This window comes from Streptopelia decaocto (genome assembly GCF_964273445.1).
Source record: "Streptopelia decaocto genome assembly, chromosome: 20".
NCBI lineage: Eukaryota > Metazoa > Chordata > Aves > Columbiformes > Columbidae > Streptopelia > Streptopelia decaocto.
Window position 1 is genome coordinate 3,264,005 of NC_138675.1, and position 20,423 is coordinate 3,284,427.

A 20,423-nucleotide genomic window follows, 5' to 3' on the forward strand; every position below is an offset into this window, starting at 1 on the left:
ATTTTCATAGCATAAAATGTCAATTAGAACAGAATACAAATATAAAATGTTACTGAAAAGCAAAATAGACATTTTAATTTGCAGGCAAACAGCCAGGAAACACAGAGCTCTGGTGTGCGAGTGGCGGCTGACGCTCAACAGTGAAGGATTTGGGAGCTGCGAGCGAAGGTTCAGCACAAAGTCCACTTTGCTTCTGTGATCCCTGACAAGCGCCCGTAAGATCGGAAACACTGGACACTTTGCTCTTTACCTGTCACTTGAAATACAACACTCTGCAGGAAGTCTCTTTTTTTTTTTTGCCGAAACTTAGTATGACCTACTCCTTGGTAAAGGCCCAAGACAACTCTAACACTTGGCAGCGATACCACCGTTTCCTTTTCAGAGCATGACGCCACGGCAAAGGTGTTTAACAGCCTGATACCAGTGCAGATGAGCTGCTTTGCACCAGAGCTTAATCGCCAGACATTACGATTCCAATTTTACCAACAAATTAAGGAAGTTTGAATTGGACTTGGTTCTAAATAAAGGTGACGCATGAGATAATTGAAGAAAATTTGTATGCATCAGGTCACTTTCAGAAACACCAGGTCTTTCCCATTCAACAATCCAATTGTTTCTTATGGATTGCCAAAGAAAACAAGATTCATATTTGCCTAGACTCAAACGAGCATCTGGATCTCGACGCAAGTTAGAATAGATGTAGAGCTGCCTGCCCATTTCCACGGCATTTTGCAGTAATAATCATCAAGATGATAGATTTTCAGCTATTACAGTACTCTCACTAGAGTAAATTTATGTCAATCATCGCATTAATAATACTGCCTCTTTGAAGTCTTAAAGCATTAATCATAGTCTATCACTCTTGCAGAGCTCTGATAGAAAGTGTAACAACAAAATTAGCTCTTAACAGCAACCCCGGGAAGCTCAGAAGAGCAGCTGAGGGTTTCACTCTAAACAGCTCACACGCACTGGTGACCCAAATAAATATTGTGCTTGCTTAGTCCGGGGGAAAAAGTTTATAAAAGCTAAGTAAATATCTGCTAGTGAATATCTGATGGTCAGGCATTATCTAATTTCTCAGCTACAAATATTGAAATACCCGTGAGGCTTATTTCAATAACTGCTAAACCCCAGTAAAAACTCAGACTGCTATAACGTTTCCTTGAGGAACTTGACACAGCGAGTGTGGGCCAGTGAGAATTCTTCACAACAACATCATTCCTGTCAATCTGTGTAAGGTTTTCAGAAAGAACAACAAAATCAATCTGAAGGTTGGACAGACTGAAAAAAATAAATACACTCTGGTCTGACAACCATGTCTCCTTTTTGTTCATTTGGAAAATGCGCTAAGTTAAGCAGTGGAATATAGAATTTCTTTGCCATTTTGCAGTTTTGTAATCCAGTGACATGAGAGACTTTACGAACAGGAATTACCTTACAAAGGAGATCACACAATTAAAGAAAACAGCTCTCAGACCGTGTTCCCCCCCAATGGAGTCTGCATCTCTTCCCATAAATAAATCAGCTATCAAAACTTTGTAAGCATTTGCTTGAAGTTAGACATGCTTGACTATCACCACATAACAGATTACATGGGGCATCTGTAGATAAGCCCTCAGTGTAAGACGTTCACAGAATCACAGAATGTCAGGGATTGGAAGGGACCTTGAAAGCTCATCCAGTGCAATCTACCCCAGGATGCCATTGGCTTCCTGGCCACAAGGGCCCAGGGCTGGCTCATGGTCATCCTGCTGTCCACCATGACCCCCAGGTCCCTTTCCCCTACGCTGCTCTCTAATAGGTCATTCCCCAACTTAGACTGGAACCTGGGCTTGTCCCTAGGCAGATACAAGACTCTACACTTGCCCTTGTTCTATTTCATTACATTTCTCCCTGCCCAACTCTCCAGCCTGTCCAGGTCTCTGATGGCAGCACAGCTTCCAGTGTCAGCCACTCCTCCCAGCTTGGTGTCACCAGCAAACTTGCTGACAGTCACTCTATTCCCTCGTCCAAATCATTGATGAATATATTGAATAATACAGGCCCCAGTACTGCCTCCTGAGGCACTGCACTAGATCCAGGCCTCAACTGGACTCTGCCCCATTGACCACGACTCTCTGGCTTCTTCCCTTCAGCCAGTTCACAGTCACCTCACTACCCGCTCATCCAGACCACACTCCCTCAGTTTAGCTGTGAGGATGCTGTGGGAGACTGTGTCAATGCCTTACTCAAGTCAAGGTAGATCGCGTCCACCGCTCTGCCATCATCCATCCATCTTGTTATGTCCTCATAAAAGTCAATGGGGTTGGCCAAGCACGACTTCCCCTTGGTGAAGCCATGTTGACTGCCCCTAATGACCCTCTTACCCCTGATATGCCTTGAGATGGCACCAAGTAGAAATCGTTCCATCAGTTTCTCAGGGATGGAGGTGAGGCTGACAGGTCTAGAGTTACCCGGGTCCTCCTTTTTGCCTTTTTTGAAGACTGGAGTGACATTTGCTTTCCTCCAGTCCTCAGGCACCTCTCCTGTTTCCCAAGACTTGGCAAGGACAATGGAGAGCGCTCCAGGTGTGGTTGAAAATAGCAAAAGAAAAACATGCAACAATTTAGAATTTGAATTACCAAATAACGCTTGTTTTAACAAAGATCTGATAACTACCACTGAGTCCTATGCTGCATTGCCAACCACCTTCAGGCCACGTGCTGAATTCTTCTAAGAAGTTCTGCATTCTTACTGGCATCACCGGTCAGATGCTTGTGCAGACGAAGCTGGGGCACCACAACAAGGCTGGGGTACCACAACCATCAGGTGTCTGATCCTAGCGCCAGTACAAACACAAATACAGGATAACCCTCAATAATGGGGACAGACCCCCCCCACTGCCACGAGCACCTGATGGCACCTGGGCACGGCCATCACCACCTGCACACGTGCAAACGTAAAGGGAACGGAGCCACATCACACATCTGAGGCTTCTGCAGAAGAAACGAACCCTACAGCCTTCCCCAACCTTATAATTACAGCAAAGAAGTAAACAAGTTTCTCACTGTTCACAGAAATGATATAACCTGACTGCAGCAAAACCCACATTTTTTTAAATAAAATATCTGATGGTGCAAAACCAAAAGTTTACACTTAAAAATATGGAATTTTAGGGATCAATGCATGCAATTTGGTGCTGAATTTTGTTTTTTCTTAATACATAAAATTTCTTTCTTTTTACATTTGAAATGAAGGCTTATCTTCTATTTTTAAAGCTGTAGGCAGGAGCAATGCTGGAATGAATCATAGCAGCTTCACTCTGCTGATGGGGAAAGCTCAGAGCAGCAGCTATCACAGAAACTGGGGGTGTTGCTCTAGAAGATGGGAATTTAAAGTAATACAAGTCTCCTATTCAAAGGGCCCCATTTATGAGGGAGAAAAGCAAATTTCTGCTGGTTACAAGACCTCAAATACATTAGATTTTCACCAGATAGAAGCTGCCATGAGAATGCCTACAAAAGTATTAACAAACAACTGCAAGGATTTCTGTGGTCACACAATTTAACCTGCCCTTTTCACCTTTACATTTCCCATTCCTGCAGCAGCAATTTGACACTGTTTCAGCCACACAGACAACAGAAAATCCAGTGTAATTACAGCACTTCTTTAGAATATGTGAAGCAGAAGCCTAAAGGTTTACATAGGTCTGAATGCAAAGTGCAACAAGGCACAATAATTTTTTACAACCGAAGATAATTGATTCATAATTTACCCACCTTAATCTCACACTATCTCTGGGACAGCACTATTCACCAAGAGTTACACTATAGTTTGTACTCTCCCTGAAATCTGATAAGAGCCATGGGGAAACAGCAACATTATAACAGCAGTAGTGCCATTTACGGTAGTAAAGTTTTAAAAGATTAGCAATGGTTTGAGACTTCAAAACTGTACTAGAATAAATAACCATCAGGGGCTGTCCAAGATACAGGCGAGCCCAACTCAGGCGTTTTACCTGCGCTACAATACAAGACTCTATTTTCAGAGGTGACACAACTGTTTTATTAAGAGGTCATTTGGTTTCGTGACAGGTTCTCACTCAAGTTGCCTTATGCAGCACGTGCTTTCGGTAAAACGAGATTACATGCACATTTAGGAAAAAGCATAATGCAGTCTCTGATTTACCGAGTATTACTTATAGATGGTGATAAATATGCTTTTCATTACATGCAGCAAAATAAAAATCAGTGCTTGAGTTTCAGTTTGTATTAGCTTAACCTACAAATTACAGTACAAAACCAGAACCAATTGCGTTGCACTACTTCTCTCTCCCAGCCCCCTCCTCGATCTCTAAAATAAAAAACCTTACATAATAACCATTCTCCTAAATAGTTGAGCTTGTTCCCAATGTGAGTTCCACAGTCAACTGCACTGCAAGTAAGATCAGGCCCTACATTTTAAGTTAAAAAAAAATTACTATGATGCCATTAAAAATATTATCTCCTTTCCTTCTTTGGTTTATCACCTCCAGAGAATTCCAAAATACAAATATTCACTTACAAGAGGAAATCAATACCCTTATGCTACAACTGCAAATATTTCCTTTTTCTCTTTATTCCCTGTAAGCGATAGCTTCTATTGCGATTTCGGCCCAAAACGGTAGTCAAAATGTCAGTTATATAAGCCCATGTGTGCAGGCACACGCACTCTAAAAAATATTAATCACGGAACAAATACTGGATGTCTGGTTTGACATACACAGTCACATAAGGACTAATGCAAAACCCCCCCGAAATTCTTCTCCCATCTGCCAAAGTCAGCCAAAACAGTCACCCATGTTGCCTGTAAAATGTCATCTCCGATACCCTAAAAATAACATTAAAAAGAAAAAAAAAACCCCACACAGAAAATAAAACCTTATTTTTTCGTTTGCAGCAGCACTCGACTGAAGTAAATCAGAATCCTTGCGCCTGACAGAAACTCCTTCCTCGGCGAGACCTCCCCCGGTCACGCTGCCTGTAAATAATTTCGTCCCCCCCGCCGTTCCCGTGCCGAGGAGCTCACCCGGCCCGCACCTCCCGCAGGCCCCGCACGGAGACATTTTCCCTCCCCGCGAACCGCCCAGCGCCTCTCCCACCACCTCGGCCAACTTTTCCAGCCGGGCCGGGCGGCGCCACAACTTCCACGTTCCACCCCGCGGGCTCGGGAGGCGGCGGGGCCGGGGGGGGGAAGGTCACGGCGGCCGCCGCCGCCCACCTGGCAAAAGTTTGCGTGTCGCCCCCCCGCTCCCTTTGGCCCCGCTCCCCGGCGCCATGGCCGAGCGCCGCGGGGGAAGCGGCGGGCGGGGAGGGCCGTACCTTTCTTGGCTTTCGGGGAGTGCCGCCGGCTCCGGGCGCTGGCTCGCTCTTCCTCAATAGCGGCGGCTATCTCCGGGTCGTCCTCCCCATTGTACCACACCAACAGCTCCTCGCCGGGCGCGATTGGCTGCCGGGAGAGAAGAGAGAGGCGCGGAGCCAATCAGGCGGCGGTTTGTTGGCGGCGGGCCGGGGGGGGGAGCGAGACGGGGCGGGGGGAGAGAGGCCGCGGCGGCGCCGACGGCGCTGCCCCGCGCAGCCCCGCGCGCCAAGGGTGCTGCCGCTCAGCGCCCCCTGGCGGCCCGGAGGGCGCGCAGCGCCGAGCTCCCCCCGCCCCGTGCAGAAACGGGGCAGCACCAACAAGCCCACCGAAAAACAGCTTTATCTGCCAGTATTTTTAATTAATAACATAATACACCATTATTAGCCTTAACTACAATCCCCCTTTTTCCAGGGCTTAATGGACATTGGGCTTGTGGAGATAACACCCTATTTTTAGGGTCATGACATTAGAGCCAAGGGTATCCTTACACTTCTTTCAACTCTGAAGCCAAAGGGAATTTTTGTATCATGAACAATAGTAACATTTGCTTCTTTTAAAGCACTTTTTTTTTCAGTGGGTCTCACAGCACTGGATAAAGGTGATGGTATCTTTATACCCCCAGACACTGGAACAACAAGAGTTGCAACAATTATGTTAAATGTTTAAGTTATAATATAAGCAAAGCCTACGGTTTGGCTTCCTTAACAGTTCCAGAGGCTTGATAGGATAAATAGTGGTAAAGTTATTTGCATGGCCCCGTCTTGCAGCTGTTTAGCAGAAAGGAATGAAGAGTTGCCTAATGCAAACAGCTTATCATCTCAACAATATACAAACTCAATGAAAAGAGACGGCAAAAATTTTAGGCAATGCAAACACAGGATGATAACGAGCGTGTAATTTGTTAACTGCATGGCTGGAACTACCATTTGACTTGATTAATTTAGTTTTGGTGTAACGACTCCAGAATATAAATTAAATCCTATAACCTTGTACTTTATCACCAAATGGAATTCCCTTTAAATTTGTTAATTATTATAAAGATCAGGAAGGATCTATGTGCACATACCTGGGCTGGTAAATTCACAACAGTTTCGACATGGCAGTGTATATACCAGACACATAGATATAGAAAGAGAAGGACTCCCTGAATAAAACTGGCAGGGTATAAAACCAGCAACATTTGTTTCATGAAGCTACCTATAAAAACATCTTGACAACCAATCCTCGTTGTATGATGCAAAGCCCGTAAGAATAACCAATATCTGAAAAAAATACTCAGTGTCTCCGTATCTCCAGAAAAGGCAAAAAAAATTTATGTAATCTGGTGTTTCATTTTAGTTTGTATCAAATTTGGTGCTATAGCAAATCATTAACCAACGAAACAGACAGAGTGTTCATAGGTAACCTACATTTTAAAAGCAGATTGTAGTGTCAACTGTATTGGCACAGAAGAATTTAGACCAATGAAATGCAGCATTGCAATGTTTTAATTGTATTTCATAGAATGGTTCAAAAATTGGTTTAATACAAATAGTAAAAAGTAGGATTTGAATAAAGGGAAATAAAAAGTATTAATAATAATATGTAACACAGCAGTAACTCATTCTTCAGATACTGATACCTTTAAACTTTTGTAGTATATGGTCCTGTTGATCTCCAGAGGAAACAGATTTTGCTCCTTTCCTGACCGTGCCCAGTTTATATAGCGCAGCCAGTTCCCCTTCTCTGGATCCGTTGCGTCAACACACATCCAGCCCAAGTTTGGGTAATACACCTGCGGGGCAAAAACGGCGTTAAGCAAATGGGCAACTCTTGCCACTCAAGCGTACCTGCACTACAACATTACACATCTCAAAGCCATACAAAGCAGCAGTGATCAGCGAACGACAAGGGTAACGCAGGATATGAGCAGAGGCTGGGATTTTATTGGCAGGGAATGATGCTGGACTTCTGCAATCTTTTTAGTGGAACTGGTACAATTGGGAAAAAAACAAACAAAAACCCGCAAAAACCAAACCCACCCACTTTTGGCCTGCAAACCCTTCTCTAAAAGTCAACACACTTAAACATTCTCTGGTTTCTTCTCAGTTTGGCAAGCCAGAAATGATTCTCTAGATTATGCATTTAGTAAAACAACTGATTTTAAGATATGAAGGCAATGGAGCTTTATTTTTACTATCTGATGAACTGGGAAAAATAACTATGCAGACACACAGAACTCAAGTTATTCAGAATGATACTCCAGCACGACAGTTCTAAAGGATTCAAATAGATGGGAGATGCCAGCTTTTAGAAGCCTTTTTCTTCAGTTCAACTTCACTCAAGAAACAAATGGGATTCTTTTGGAAAAGGTTGCTCTCCCAGTTGGAGTTTCATAGACATAACTACTCCCCCACACCACCATCCTCTTACAAACTATCTTTTCTAACAGTCAGGATTCTGGAGTGGTTTCAGATTTCAGCATAAGGGGCCAACTGCTGTGGGCTCATTTTAGCTTTTTTAATTCCAATATCATTATTAAAGTGTCAGGAGGATGGAGCCAGGCTCTTCTCAGAGACAACCAATGATAGGACATGGGGTAATGGATTCAAACTCGAAAACAAGAGGTTCCACTTAAATTTGAGAAGAAACTTCTTCTCAGTGAGGGTGGCAGAGCCTGGCCCAGGCTGCCCAGGGGGGTTGTGGAGTCTCCTTCTGTGCAGACATTCCAACCCGCCTGGACACCTTCCTGTGTAACCTCATCTGGGTGTTCCTGCTCCATGGGGGGATTGCACTGGATGAGCTTTCAAGGTCCCTTCCAACCCCTGACATTCTGGAATTCTGTAATTCTGTGAAATACAAAATATTGACCTACAGACAGATGTCTCTTTCCATTTACAAGCTGTTTCTTACCTCCCACATGTACACATTGCTCTTAACTTGAGATCTCTTTTTCTTGTCACCAACAAATGGTCCAAACTTCTTGCCTTTTAAAATTGATTTTGTTGCCCAGACACCTGAAGAGACACAGATCAGCAGTTAAAACTAATCTAACTTCTCAGGCAAATCTTCTACTCACAATTGATATTTCTTAAGATTATTATACATGTCTCTCTCAGACTGGGGAGCATTCCACAATAGAGAGAGCAGTGTAGGGGAAAGGGACCTGGGGGTCCTGGGGACAGCAGGGTGACCATGAGCCAGCACTGGGCCCTTGTGGCCAGGAAGCCAATGGGACCTGGGGTGGGTTAGAAGGGGGTGGTCAGTAGGTCAGAGAGGTTCTCCTGCCCCTCTGCTCTGCCCTGGGGAGACCACACCTGGAATCTTGTGTCCAGTTGTGGCCCCTCAGTTCCAGAAGGACAGGGAACTGCTAACTCTGAAGACAAAGCCTGCCTAGATTTTTCTTGTACTTCAGGTGATATTCAAAAGAGCATTGCAGGCTTTATATCGTAAAGTCCCTGATTTCAGCTGTTTGGCTGAGTAAACATGTTATCAAAACAAAAATCCTATTTGCGTTCTCCAAAACAACGCCAGACAAATGAAGCCCTCATAGAAGTTGTGAGCCTAATTAATAATATATTTTGAAGCAAAAATCATTTAGGATTGGTTAAAATCTGTGCATCTTCCCACAGATTTGACAAGATTTAAACAAACTGAAAATGGACAGCTGCATTTCATGCTTCATAGCACAAAAACTAACAACAGATTAATAACTGCTAATTAAACATAACATTCTCATTCAGATCATGCTAGATCAGGTTAATACTATAAAATATGAACCTTGCTCCAAAGAGCTTATAACCTGCTACTGATAGTAATGTATCTATAGTCAGGTTTATGCCACCTTTCAACATCAAGTATCCAGTCTGCAATGCTGACTTCCATCAGTTCTCACATGCTAAACTCTGTTAAAACAGCATTTTGCACGTATCACAGAAACAACACTTTGCTCCATGCAGCAGCTTTCAAGTCCGCACTAAACCCGTTCTTATAAATTCAACGTTTTGTATTGATTGGAAGTGAGATGCAGCATTTTAAAGAGACAAGAGTAAGATAGTCGCAAAACGCAAAACTGGGAAAAGTGCAAAGTGCTGTAAGTGAAAGAGCAGTGAAGTAGCACATCTTCGTTATCTTTCCACTCACCAAGCCGCGTCTTGTCGACAGCAGAGGGGAAGAGCCTCACGTCCTCAGGAAGCCCCCGAAGCACGTGCTCAGGTACATCATCCAAGGTCTCCACAGCGACAGCAGGTTCAGTTGTGTTCTATGAGGCAAAAAGCCAAAAGGGCCACAACCATTAACGGATCAAAACAACAGTGCAACCAATGATCAATCCACACAAGCAACAACACACTGAGGATCATTTCACATATATTAGCAATGCTTTATTTCACAGAATCACACACAGAATCACAGAATGTTAAGAATTGGAAGGGACCTTGAAAGATCATCTAGTCCAATCCCCCTGCCAGAGCAGGAACACTCGTCTCTTGTCAGCTGTCTCCCCAGGGCAGAGCAGAGGGGCAGGAGAACCTCTCTGACCTACTGACCACCCCCTTCTAACCCACCCCAGGTACCATTGGCCTTCTGGCCACAAGGGCCCAGTGCTGGCTCAAAACACTATTCCTGATAAAACAGACCAGAATTTCAAAGTTCCAAGCATGCACAGTTTCCCATTAAAACCTGACCACATTAGGAGAGAACTGTGCTCAGTGAGAACCAGGCTTATGTTGGACCACGTGCAACAGCCCTATTAAAAAACAGTACCTGCCCTCTGACAGTGAAATTTGGTCATTCTGGTCAGAAACAAATTCTGGTGGTGATGGCAGGAACTACTCCTATATGAAGGCTGTTACACCAAAGCTGTGAATGAGCTTTAGGAGGCATTAAACGAAGAGAGAACAACAACTTGGACAACACTACAGTTATTCAAGTTAACCCCAACTTTCTGGAAATGATCCTTGGTTTTACATAAAACCATAAAGCAGAGATAGGATAATAGTTTCTGAGGAATACTCAGAACATTTTCCATTGAGCACTTACGAAATATATCGTGCTGAAAGTTCACTGGAAATATATATTTAAAATGCATCTCTTTATACAATCAAATTTAAGGTTTTTATGTCTAAAGCGAAACAGAAAGTTTCTCAACCTTTTCTACTTAGTACCCTCTCTTTATGAAGGTGCTGCATATGGCAATTATTGTCCACGTTTCTGAATGTGAGTTGCTAAGTTAAGTTAGAGGAACATGTCTTCTCCCAGCTTTAACAGCAACAACGAGAAAAATGATCAAACTGGAGTCATAGCAAGGTTATGCTGTTGCTGCCTTGGTAAGCCCTGACAGCTGCACAGACACATCCTAGACAGCTATTTGTAGGGCAGAAAGACCCCAAATTGGAAACCATGGAAGGAAAAGAATGCCAGAAATCTCTTCCCATCTAAAAGAGTGAAGAGAGCAGGGAAGAAAAAAAAAAAATCCTTATTCTTTAGTCAGAATAGCTGAAGTCTATTCAAAGCAAAGTTTTATTTTGCTTTTCCAACAACGCAAAAGGAGAAATAGTGCTGAAAGTAGTCTGACTGTCAGACATCTGTTAGCCTTGAACTGATATGCCAGAAGCCATGTCGCAAACACAAAAGAAACGCTCTGCTCAGCATATCAAACAAAGAAACCTAAATATCTTCCTAGCACATTACACCATGATTTCAGTAGGGGAGAAACCAGCCCATTTTGCACAGTGGTTTCTTACAAATTCCATACAGGCACAGATGAGGAGGACTAGAGAGAGTGAAGGAGACACCCATCAGAACAGTGCCCTCCAAATTTAAGCTAACAAAATGAGGTGGGGTTTTGGTTGGGTTTCATTTGGGGGTTTGGTTTGTTTGGGTTTTTTGGTTTGTTTTGGGTTTGTTTGATCTGGGTTTTTAGTTTGTTTGGGGTTTGTTTGGTTTGGTTTTTCACAACCATAGCTGGATGAGCAGTTAATCTCAAGCCTGCAAGTGAATTTTAACCTACCAAAACTTTAACAACCAGACAGTACAACACTGTGTCACATCCTCAATGTATCTGGCATATTCCTTAATAGTCACAGCTGCTTTTAGCCACAAATATCCCCAAACTGTTCTATCATTTATTTGCATGAATATACAACCAGAACTTGGATTTGCATCTACCTCCATAAATCAAGGCTTAGCAGCTACATTCAGAGAGCACAGCACTCAGACTCATTCAACACCTGTCGTACGAATGGATTTCACAAATACCAGAAAACTGGATATGGCCTAGTAAATAATACATTTCACACCTCAAACGAATGGTAATAAGTAACCAAATATTATACAGTAAAATAAACAACAAATCAGTTCAGTCAAATCAGTGCAATCTCATTTTATTTGCAATTTAAATCTGGCTACTTAAAACTTTTTCCAGATCACAACTTGTCCCCAAGGAATGTCTGTCTACCAAATGAAGAAATACTACATTTCAATCCCTTTTCCACCAACACTTAGTCACATTTAAATGGACTTTTCTGTTTAAAACATTCACCTCTTGATAAGGATAGTGCAGGGTGGGTGTCCTACAGTAAACTTTCCCATTGAACTGAAGTCCTAATATGGTATTTTTCACTCACCCCGAGACTGCAATTTTGAATACAAAAGCACTTGAAGCTTATTTCACTTCTAAGCTTCTTACTCTGAAGCTCATCAGAAATATTACACTGCTAGAGTTCAAATTGGCCGTGGTGAGGCGACTTAAGTGCAGGTGTAATTTATTAATGTATGCCTTCACCATGTGTTAAATAACTGTCCATGCAGTTTTCCAGGTCTTCCTACTCTATCTTAAGGCGGTCTGAGCTGCAGCGAGTGCAATCAATCAAAACCCCATGTCTGCTTGTGGTTTTTTAAATAAATTAAACAGCATATTCCAATGAAGTAGTTTACACATTAAAGGAAGATCTCTTTAAAACAGATAGAGAATGCACACTGTATCCTGAGACAGCGATCTCCCAAGAAACCCAAAAGTATTCATTCCAACAACAGCTGTGGGGTTTTTTTTTAATCCTTCCTCTCCTTACTACAAGAAGCCCATACCCAAGTATTTATGAAAGGGATTTCCTTCACTACTTCAAGATTGCTATGGGATAAACAACAAAACTAGCAGTCTTTTCATACAAACCAAATTAACAATAGCCCAATTAGTTCCAGGGTCACTGAAGTCACACCAAAAGCAGAGATAAGGAGCATGAAAGAAATACAAGAACAGAACACTTGAAAGATGTTTGGCATCAGGAAAAACATTGCTCATACAGACCTGGCACTACAACTTGTCAACAGTGAATGAAATGACAAGGGCACTGCAAGAAAAAACACCACAGGGTTGATGCTAAATACACACTTAATATGAATAGTAATTGAATAATAAAAAGCCATATGAGCTCTGTACACTTGGGAAACGAAATGTGAAAGCCAAAAACACCAAGAAGGACTTGAAGCTACTGTAACTATTCCCAGGGGCAGCGTCATCTCGTTATTTAATTGTAAGATGACATACATCACAGCACTGCATAAGCAATATTAAGCAGTCACAATAAGAAAAAAGAAGACTGTTTTCATACAGCACAGAAATTTTATTCTAGAAACAGATAGGGAGAAATGGATGGGACATGATGACAGGACATGAGGGGACACGGACACAAAAATGGGAAGAAAAGAGCCAATAGTAACAATTAAAGATCAGGATCTATAGCTTTCAGAATTTAGCAGAATCAAAAGCTTCTCTATTTCCTCGTCCTGCATTGCCTCTGGTGTTAGTTTTATCTGCCACATATTGGAAAAAGCTCTCCCTGTTGTTCTTGACCCCTCTCACCAGGTTTAATTCTAAGGAGGCCTTTGCTTTCCTAGTTGCGTCCCTACACCCTCTGACAACAGCCTGATATTCTCCCCGCGTGGCCAGCCCCTCCAGCTGATCTCAGGAACTGAGTGCTGGAGTTACTACGGCTTTTAAATTACCCGCCCTCGCCGCCGCAGCGCCCGCTGCATGCCAGCTGAGCTCAGGAACTCAGAACAAACCTCACACGCAAAACAAAATTCAGTCACAATAGAAATAAATTGTGAAGCAACAGTTAACCCGGTTACCCCACAGCAGGCTGCTAGTTCTTCAAAGCATGCTAATGCAAATGTTATTTGTATTATATATATATATATGATAATTTATACTTGTGTATAGATACAATACAAATATGTCTCTTTTTTACAATACATATTTCAAGCGTCTGATATTTATTTCGCTTTTTCCTTTTAAATTTTCTTTATATTGAAAATTTTTCAATTTAAATCAGAGGAAAAAAGCAATAAGAAACACCCCACCAACCCATTTCACACTGTAATTGCTTACATTATGGATATACTTCTATAACTTCAGTGAAAACCTACTTCAGCAAAGTGCTAATTGTATTCATGGCTGCTGAAATAAAGGCACAAAGGGCAATAAAAGCACTCATTGTACACAGGCATCAATAAAAAAATAAGTATACAAAACATTTTACATGACTGTGGACCATGGCTGTTTCTGGCTAAGAAAGCTTCTGCTCATAGCCAATGTTTTTAGCAAATTAAACCTGCATTCCTTCAGTGTAATATCCTACATTCCCATGCCAAAGGGACTTTGTAATATCACCCAAAGAGAGGAGTACTTATGAGAAGAAATGAAGGCAACACCTACTTTGCTTATAATTATCTTTAAGTAATACAACTGTGCATGATAAACCTAATTCCTACTTGGACAGACAAATGCAAAATAAAATCATGTACACTTGGCATTGATTAAAACAACACCGTCCTGTCAGAATATTCTTGCATCCATACAGCAGAGTCCAGCATCACGACAGAAATGTGTTTACCAGTCTTTTCACTTAGTTCTACGGGAAATGCTTCAGGTTCTAGAAAAGTGTGAAACTTCCCCATCAATCAGTTCCTGTGACAGATTGTTTGCTGCACATTTGAAATGGTCAAGTGGTTAAAAAAAGTAAATGGAAGCCTTCGATTTTCGGGCCACTTTTATAGGAAGCTGAATTAATACCAAAAGCCTCATGGTGAAACCGATTTTTCCGGAGTGGTGTTCTTATAAGAGGTGCCAGCAGTAATAAGTTACATACTGCTAATCACACACATAAAACCTAATCCATGAAATAAAATAAATCTCACAAGCATATATGTTGTGGAAAGGAAGATTATGAAATTTAAGGACAATGAAGATTTTAAATAACATTTTTTTTTTAGTTTTAGATTTACCTTTCTTACGAATCATTAACTGTTGTAACATCTAAGTATTTTGATAGTATTACATTTATACTCACCTGATTCATTTTGAATTCCTGTTGTGTTCTGAAAAGACACACACAAAGAAACTCCTTTGATTACATGAGTCCTAAAAAGAAAAACAGACAATTGTAACATGTACCTACCTACAAATTTACATTGAATTGAAAGTACATACAGACACTAGTTTCTCTTCCTAAAACATTTTGCACAAAGCAGCATATTGCTTTATTAAAAAAATCTGTTCCAGAGTTTACAGATCATGGAAGGAGGGGCTGGCCACTTGGGGAGAATATAAGGCTGCTGTCAGAGGGTGCAGAGAGGTTCTCCTGCCCCTCTGCTCTGCCCTGGGGAGACCACACCTGGAATATTGTGTCCAGTTGTGGCCCCTCAGTTCCAGCAGGACAGGGAACTGCTGGAGAGAGTCCAGCGCAGCCACCAAGATGCTGAAGGGAGTGGAGCATCTCCCGTGTGAGGAAAGGCTGAGGGAGCTGGGGCTCTGGAGCTGGAGGACACTGAGGGGGGACTCATTCATGTTTACAGATATCTAAAGGGGGAGTGTCAGGAGGATGGAGCCAGGCTCTTCTCGGTGACAACCAGTGATAGGACAAGGGGCAATGGGTTCAAACTGGAACACAGGAGGTTCCACTTAAATTTGAGAAGAAACTTGTTCATGGTGAGGGTGGCAGAGCCTGGCCCAGGCTGCCCAGGGAGGTTGTGGAGTCTCCTTCTGTGCAGACATTCCAACCCGCCTGGACACCTTCCTGTGTAACCTCATCTGGGTGTTCCTGCTCCATGGGGGGATTGCACTGGATGAGCTTTCCAGGGCCCTTCCAACCCCTGACACTCTGGGATTCTGTGATAGTTTTGTTATTTTAGCTCAAATGTGTAAGAATAACCTCAAGACAGATCTCTGCCATTAATCTTTCTCCCAGTTTTAAATGATGAAGCAATAGAAATATGCTCAAGTAGAACTGTTTTATTCTTAAAAACAAGTTAGCTTGTGCAGGATTTAATAGTTTTAAGAACTTTAGGAGTCAGATCTCTTTAGAATTTAATATCAAAGGATTATAATAGACCTTAAGTGGTCTTCAAATTAACAGAATGCATGTATTTGAGTCTCTACTCTCCCATATTAGAAACAGGAAACCCTTCTTTAAAACATCTGAAGAAAAGCATTCCTTCTGGAAGGTACTATGACAACTTTACCTTATTTCAGTACATCTGCCAAATACAAATGGACTCCTAGGAATGATAAGTCCCAAGCATTTGATTTTTCTTCAATTTTCTGTGATGCTGACAGAGAACACAGTCAACACCAAGAAACCACCGAGCAAGCAGGGAAAGCTCCACAGGTTTCATTACAAGTTACAGCCACTCCTGAGGGTGTTAAATCTTGTTCACAACAATACTATCCCTTTGTTTCTTAAATTTCTCATGCCTTAGCACACAGTTGTTCTCACCCATCTTCCGCACACCCTTTACTTCCCTTAACCTTCATATCTTAACTCGTTTTCCCTCCTGACAAATCCGATTTCTACTTCAGACGTTTTTACGCAAATGCTTCAGGCAAATGGTTTCTGAAATCCGACCCACAGACTGCCCGTCGTCTGCTCAAAGTCGCCTTAGCACATGTCAATGCTGATTAAAGAAAAAGCAAAAGCTGGAGTCGGTCTGAACTTCAGTACTTGAGATGAGGGCTGAATAAGAGAGAAAAAGCCAGTGCTCTTATTCATTGTTCACGGGGACAATACCCACACAATGTCAACCTATAAATGAAATGTTTCGGATAGCAAGAGAGGCATCAAAACATTTCCTAGTGTTTAAAACTGCTTATTTTTAGTTACAAGTGTCCTGCCTTTCTATATTGGCTACAAAACCAAAAACGACTGCTCACATAAAGACGACAAAAGCCAGAACCTTTTACCGACGTGATTTCAGAGCCTGATGAGCTGCGATGGCCACAGCACACAAGTTTAAGTGGTTCTTGCCTCCAGCTGCCTGTTTCTACCTTTTCTCCTCATTTAGTGTAGCATTCCTAGGCTACACTAGGCAGTCTATCTTCTGCTTTTATAAGCCATATTTATCATTTCTGTAGGGGAAGGGGGTCCTAAAAAAATCACAGAATCAAAAGCACTGTGAAAGACAATGGGGCTTCCAATTCAGAGAAAAGAAAAACCAGGCATAAGAGCATGAGTCCTATTTTGGAAGCCGAAAATGGGCTGTGCATTACGTCACCGCTCCGGTAAAGACTTGTTCGTTACAACCAGGAACAAAACTGGAAAGTCTCAGCGGTCTGCTTTCCAAATGACCGGGGATCAGGCTGGGATACCGCGGGGCTTTGGAAATCATCGTCTTCTTCGGTTTAGTGTTCTGTTGCTGCACATAATTTTTTTTTAAATCGGGAAATTTTTAAATTCAACACCGAAATACTCAAATCCAAAAATGTTCAATGTATTAGGTGAAACAAAGCTTGCAAAAAAATGAAGTTCTTGTTAACTCCGAAAGATTAAAATATGCATTTTATAGAAGCAAGAAGCACTAAGGGCACTTAACTGCAAAAACATTTTGAGTTATTCAAGACTGCCAGAATAACAAGAGAGAAAAAATAGACAAACAATTATTTTCTCAACACTGAAATGTATTACCTATTGTCCATTAAGAAAAAGGGCCTTGCTAGTGCCACGTAGCTAAATAAACTGTTGTACCTTAGAAAGGTTTATTCAGACAACCATGCCAAGAAAAAAGCCGCACAAAAATAAACCCCAAGTTCATTAATTAAACAGCCACTAGTCAAGAGAAGCAACAGAAAACCCCACATCTCTAACAAACAGCAAATTCACAGAAACACCATTCCAACCTCCAGACATAAGGTCACCTTTTAGTTCTACCTGTATAGACAGTAAATTCAAATGAAAATGTCCTGATTTACTACTACATGAGGAAGTCTGTTTCTGTAATTTCTTTTTACAATACAGGACTTGGTCTCCCGGTTCTGCCTACAGGCATGTTTTACACAGAGGCAGAGAAGAAATATTTTCCAGCTGAGAATCCAATGAGAGAAAAAACATATTGATAAAAAAATGATTTTATTAGAGAGAAGGCATTAACATCAGGATCACACCTGCCCTTTCACACACTAACAAATTCAACAGCAAATACATTGCAGTGCTTTACCAAGGTCTGTCAATGTAGATATTCAACACACAAGTTTATGAACGCCAGCTTTTTATAAATCTTTGATAAAAAACATACAAGCAGCAGCTCCAAACTCCTCCAGTAAGCAATGACTTGTGATGACCAAGGTACTGTGCTATTGCTATAAGCCATTGACTAATATATATATATTTTTGTTGTTGTTGAGATACTCATTCAAAGGTCTTGCAGCCACACTGCAAACGAATTATCAACTGCCTACCAACGATCCAGAGATACATCACCACACTGGTCATCTCTAAGTCTCTCTGAACTTCAGTTTTCAACAAACAGCCACCAAGTCAGCAACAATATTCAGATCTCCTTTTTATATCTCTTTTTTATATACAGTTACTTGTTTACCCCGAAGGATCAAGGCTTCCATGTAAAACACTCAAAGGGGGACAACACTGCACTGCAGGAAGGGCTTCAAGAAGCATTTTAGTTTTTACAGAAAAATAGTAGGTCACTTTGACTTCCTGCTTTACTTCTCTTCCATTTCCAAGTAAATATTCATGTAGAAAAATAAGGAAGGATTATACAAATGTACATAAGTACTTCAGCATCCTTCCCTCATCTTCTATGCTACTCTGGAAGGCTCTTTGGATCCCCAAACCTACACTGCAATTCAGGAATCTCCAAACACCATACTCATCACAGCATTTCTATGTAAGATATATTATCCAAAGTGATTATTTGCCTTCTATTTAACATAACTAGGGTTTCACTATAAGTGAAAGTTGGTCTCATTTATATGGTCTATGCCATGGGCAGACAGGCTCTTAAGACACTTCTGCCCTAGCAAATCCTGGGAGCTATATGCTTGAAAACCAACATGGTTCTCGCTGCCTACTCTACAAGTCCAATAGTTCTTTCATTTCTTAATAGTCATACCCCATCTATCAATGACCCATTTCTCTATTTGAATAGAGCCAGTGCTATCACTGATTCACCATCACACGTTTCAACAGCCACACAGCTGGAGGCTTCTCTGTCTATACCAAGGGACACATACCTTAAGAACTTAATTCCTAACACGCATGTCATTTTTATTAAAATGTGGCAAACATCAAGACACAACAACATAATTACATATCACACTGCTATATATGCCCAGTTCTCCTCATCTACTTAATATGCGTAAATAAACTGAAAAAGATTTTGCACCCAAATAACACACCCAAAGTCAAGATCACAGGCTGGGCACAGCAACCTGGAGTGGCACCACAAATGCACGTTGTTCTCAAGAGCTGTCCACTGTCCACTCAAACAGAAAAGAAGAGAAATATTTCTTTTGCCACTAAATGATCAGCAGCAGGTGCAGCCACATCACCTTCCCTTCCTTTTTCAACAGCTGAAAACAATTTAAAGTTTTCTTTACAGTTTCAAAGTGGAAATTTTGCAGCTTTGTATGAATTTGAAACCACTGGAAACTACTGAAAACCTGAGCTACCCGCTCATGAGATAGTTATCAGCAACGCTCCACACGCTGCTCCGGCTTCAAATATAAAATGTACCTGAAGGTTCTACTCTTGATCTGTCCTGAATGCCTTACATGCAGATTTTCTCTCTCAGCCCAGAAATTCTTCCCCCTTGGTACCACCCTCACGAAGAAACCTCTGATTTACGTGAAATGTCCCAGGCAGCGCACTTACAGTGAAGAAACCAATTCTGAAATTAATTTCGCCAGCCCCCTCCCACCCGCCTCAGCAGCCGCTCGATGGGCAGCGAGCTTTAAGGCGTGTGAATCGCCAAAACTTTTGAAGACTGTGTATTACGAGCTGTGTGGAATGCAACAGTTGTCTCACAGCATCAGGTAGGCAGTGGTTACAGACCCAGCCAACACCCCCGAGCCAGCATTTTCAAGAGAAAAACCCGAAAATGCAGCCGGGGGATGGAGCATCTTCCTCCAAACGGCTGTGCCGCCGCCCTCCCCCGCGACCCCCGCTCTCCTCAGGGCACGAGTCCCACACTCGCTCCTCACACCTGCAGCCGCTTCCCGCCCGCCCACCGTGCGGCCGCGCTGCCCCCTCCCTGCGGGCCCCACTGGGCGGCTCCCCGCCCCCGAAGGAGGCTCCTCGGCGGGCCGGGCCGCCGCCATGGTCCCCTCCTCCCGCGCCGGGCCCCCTCCCAGCCGCGCCCCCCGGCCCCGGCGCCGCTGGCTCTGCCCACCGCCCCCACGCCCCGTCCCGCCCTCCGGCATCTCTCCGGGCTCCGCCGCCTCCCTCTCACCTGCGCCGCCGCCTGCGGCCCGGGCTCGGAGCGGCGCGGAACGGCCTCAGCTCCGGCACCGGCCGGGCGCCATTTTGTCTCCAGCCTCGGAAGTGACGTTGGGGGGAGGCCAGCGGGCCGGTCCCCCCGCCGCGGGACCCCCCTCGGAGCGGGGCCGCCCCCGCCCGCCGCCCCCCGGCTCCCCGCAGCCGCCTGCACCCCCGGTGCTTCCCCGGGAGCGCCTCGGCTCGTCCCACCTGCCGCAGCCGCGCCCCGCACCGCCGGGCCCCGCACCGCCGCCTCCCGCCACCACCCTCATCCCAGACAATGAGCTGTGGAGAAGAGCA

At 43.1% G+C, this 20,423-nt stretch overlaps 1 protein-coding gene across 4 annotated transcripts in view; it reads right to left on the minus strand.

Moving 5' to 3' along the window:
• Positions 1–20,202, minus strand: part of PRDM2 (PR/SET domain 2) — a 47,925-nt gene extending 27,723 nt beyond the window's left edge. For 2 of the 4 annotated variants that reach the window (XM_082070075.1, XM_082070076.1), the window contains exons 1-6: positions 20,098–20,202; positions 14,709–14,779; positions 9,502–9,619; positions 8,272–8,375; positions 7,001–7,153; positions 5,340–5,466 (exon numbers count right to left, since the gene is read on the minus strand). In XM_082070075.1, coding sequence (XP_081926201.1) covers positions 5,340–5,466; positions 7,001–7,153; positions 8,272–8,375; positions 9,502–9,619; positions 14,709–14,717 — 511 coding nt within the window. In that variant the 5' untranslated portion in view covers positions 14,718–14,779; positions 20,098–20,202. Of the gene's footprint in view, positions 1–5,339; positions 5,467–7,000; positions 7,154–8,271; positions 8,376–9,501; positions 9,620–12,664; positions 12,708–13,747; positions 13,786–14,708; positions 14,780–20,097 lie in introns of those variants that run through there. The other 2 variants (XM_082070077.1, XM_082070078.1) reach the window with 2 other exon arrangements.
• Positions 20,203–20,423: the final 221 nt, after the last annotated feature.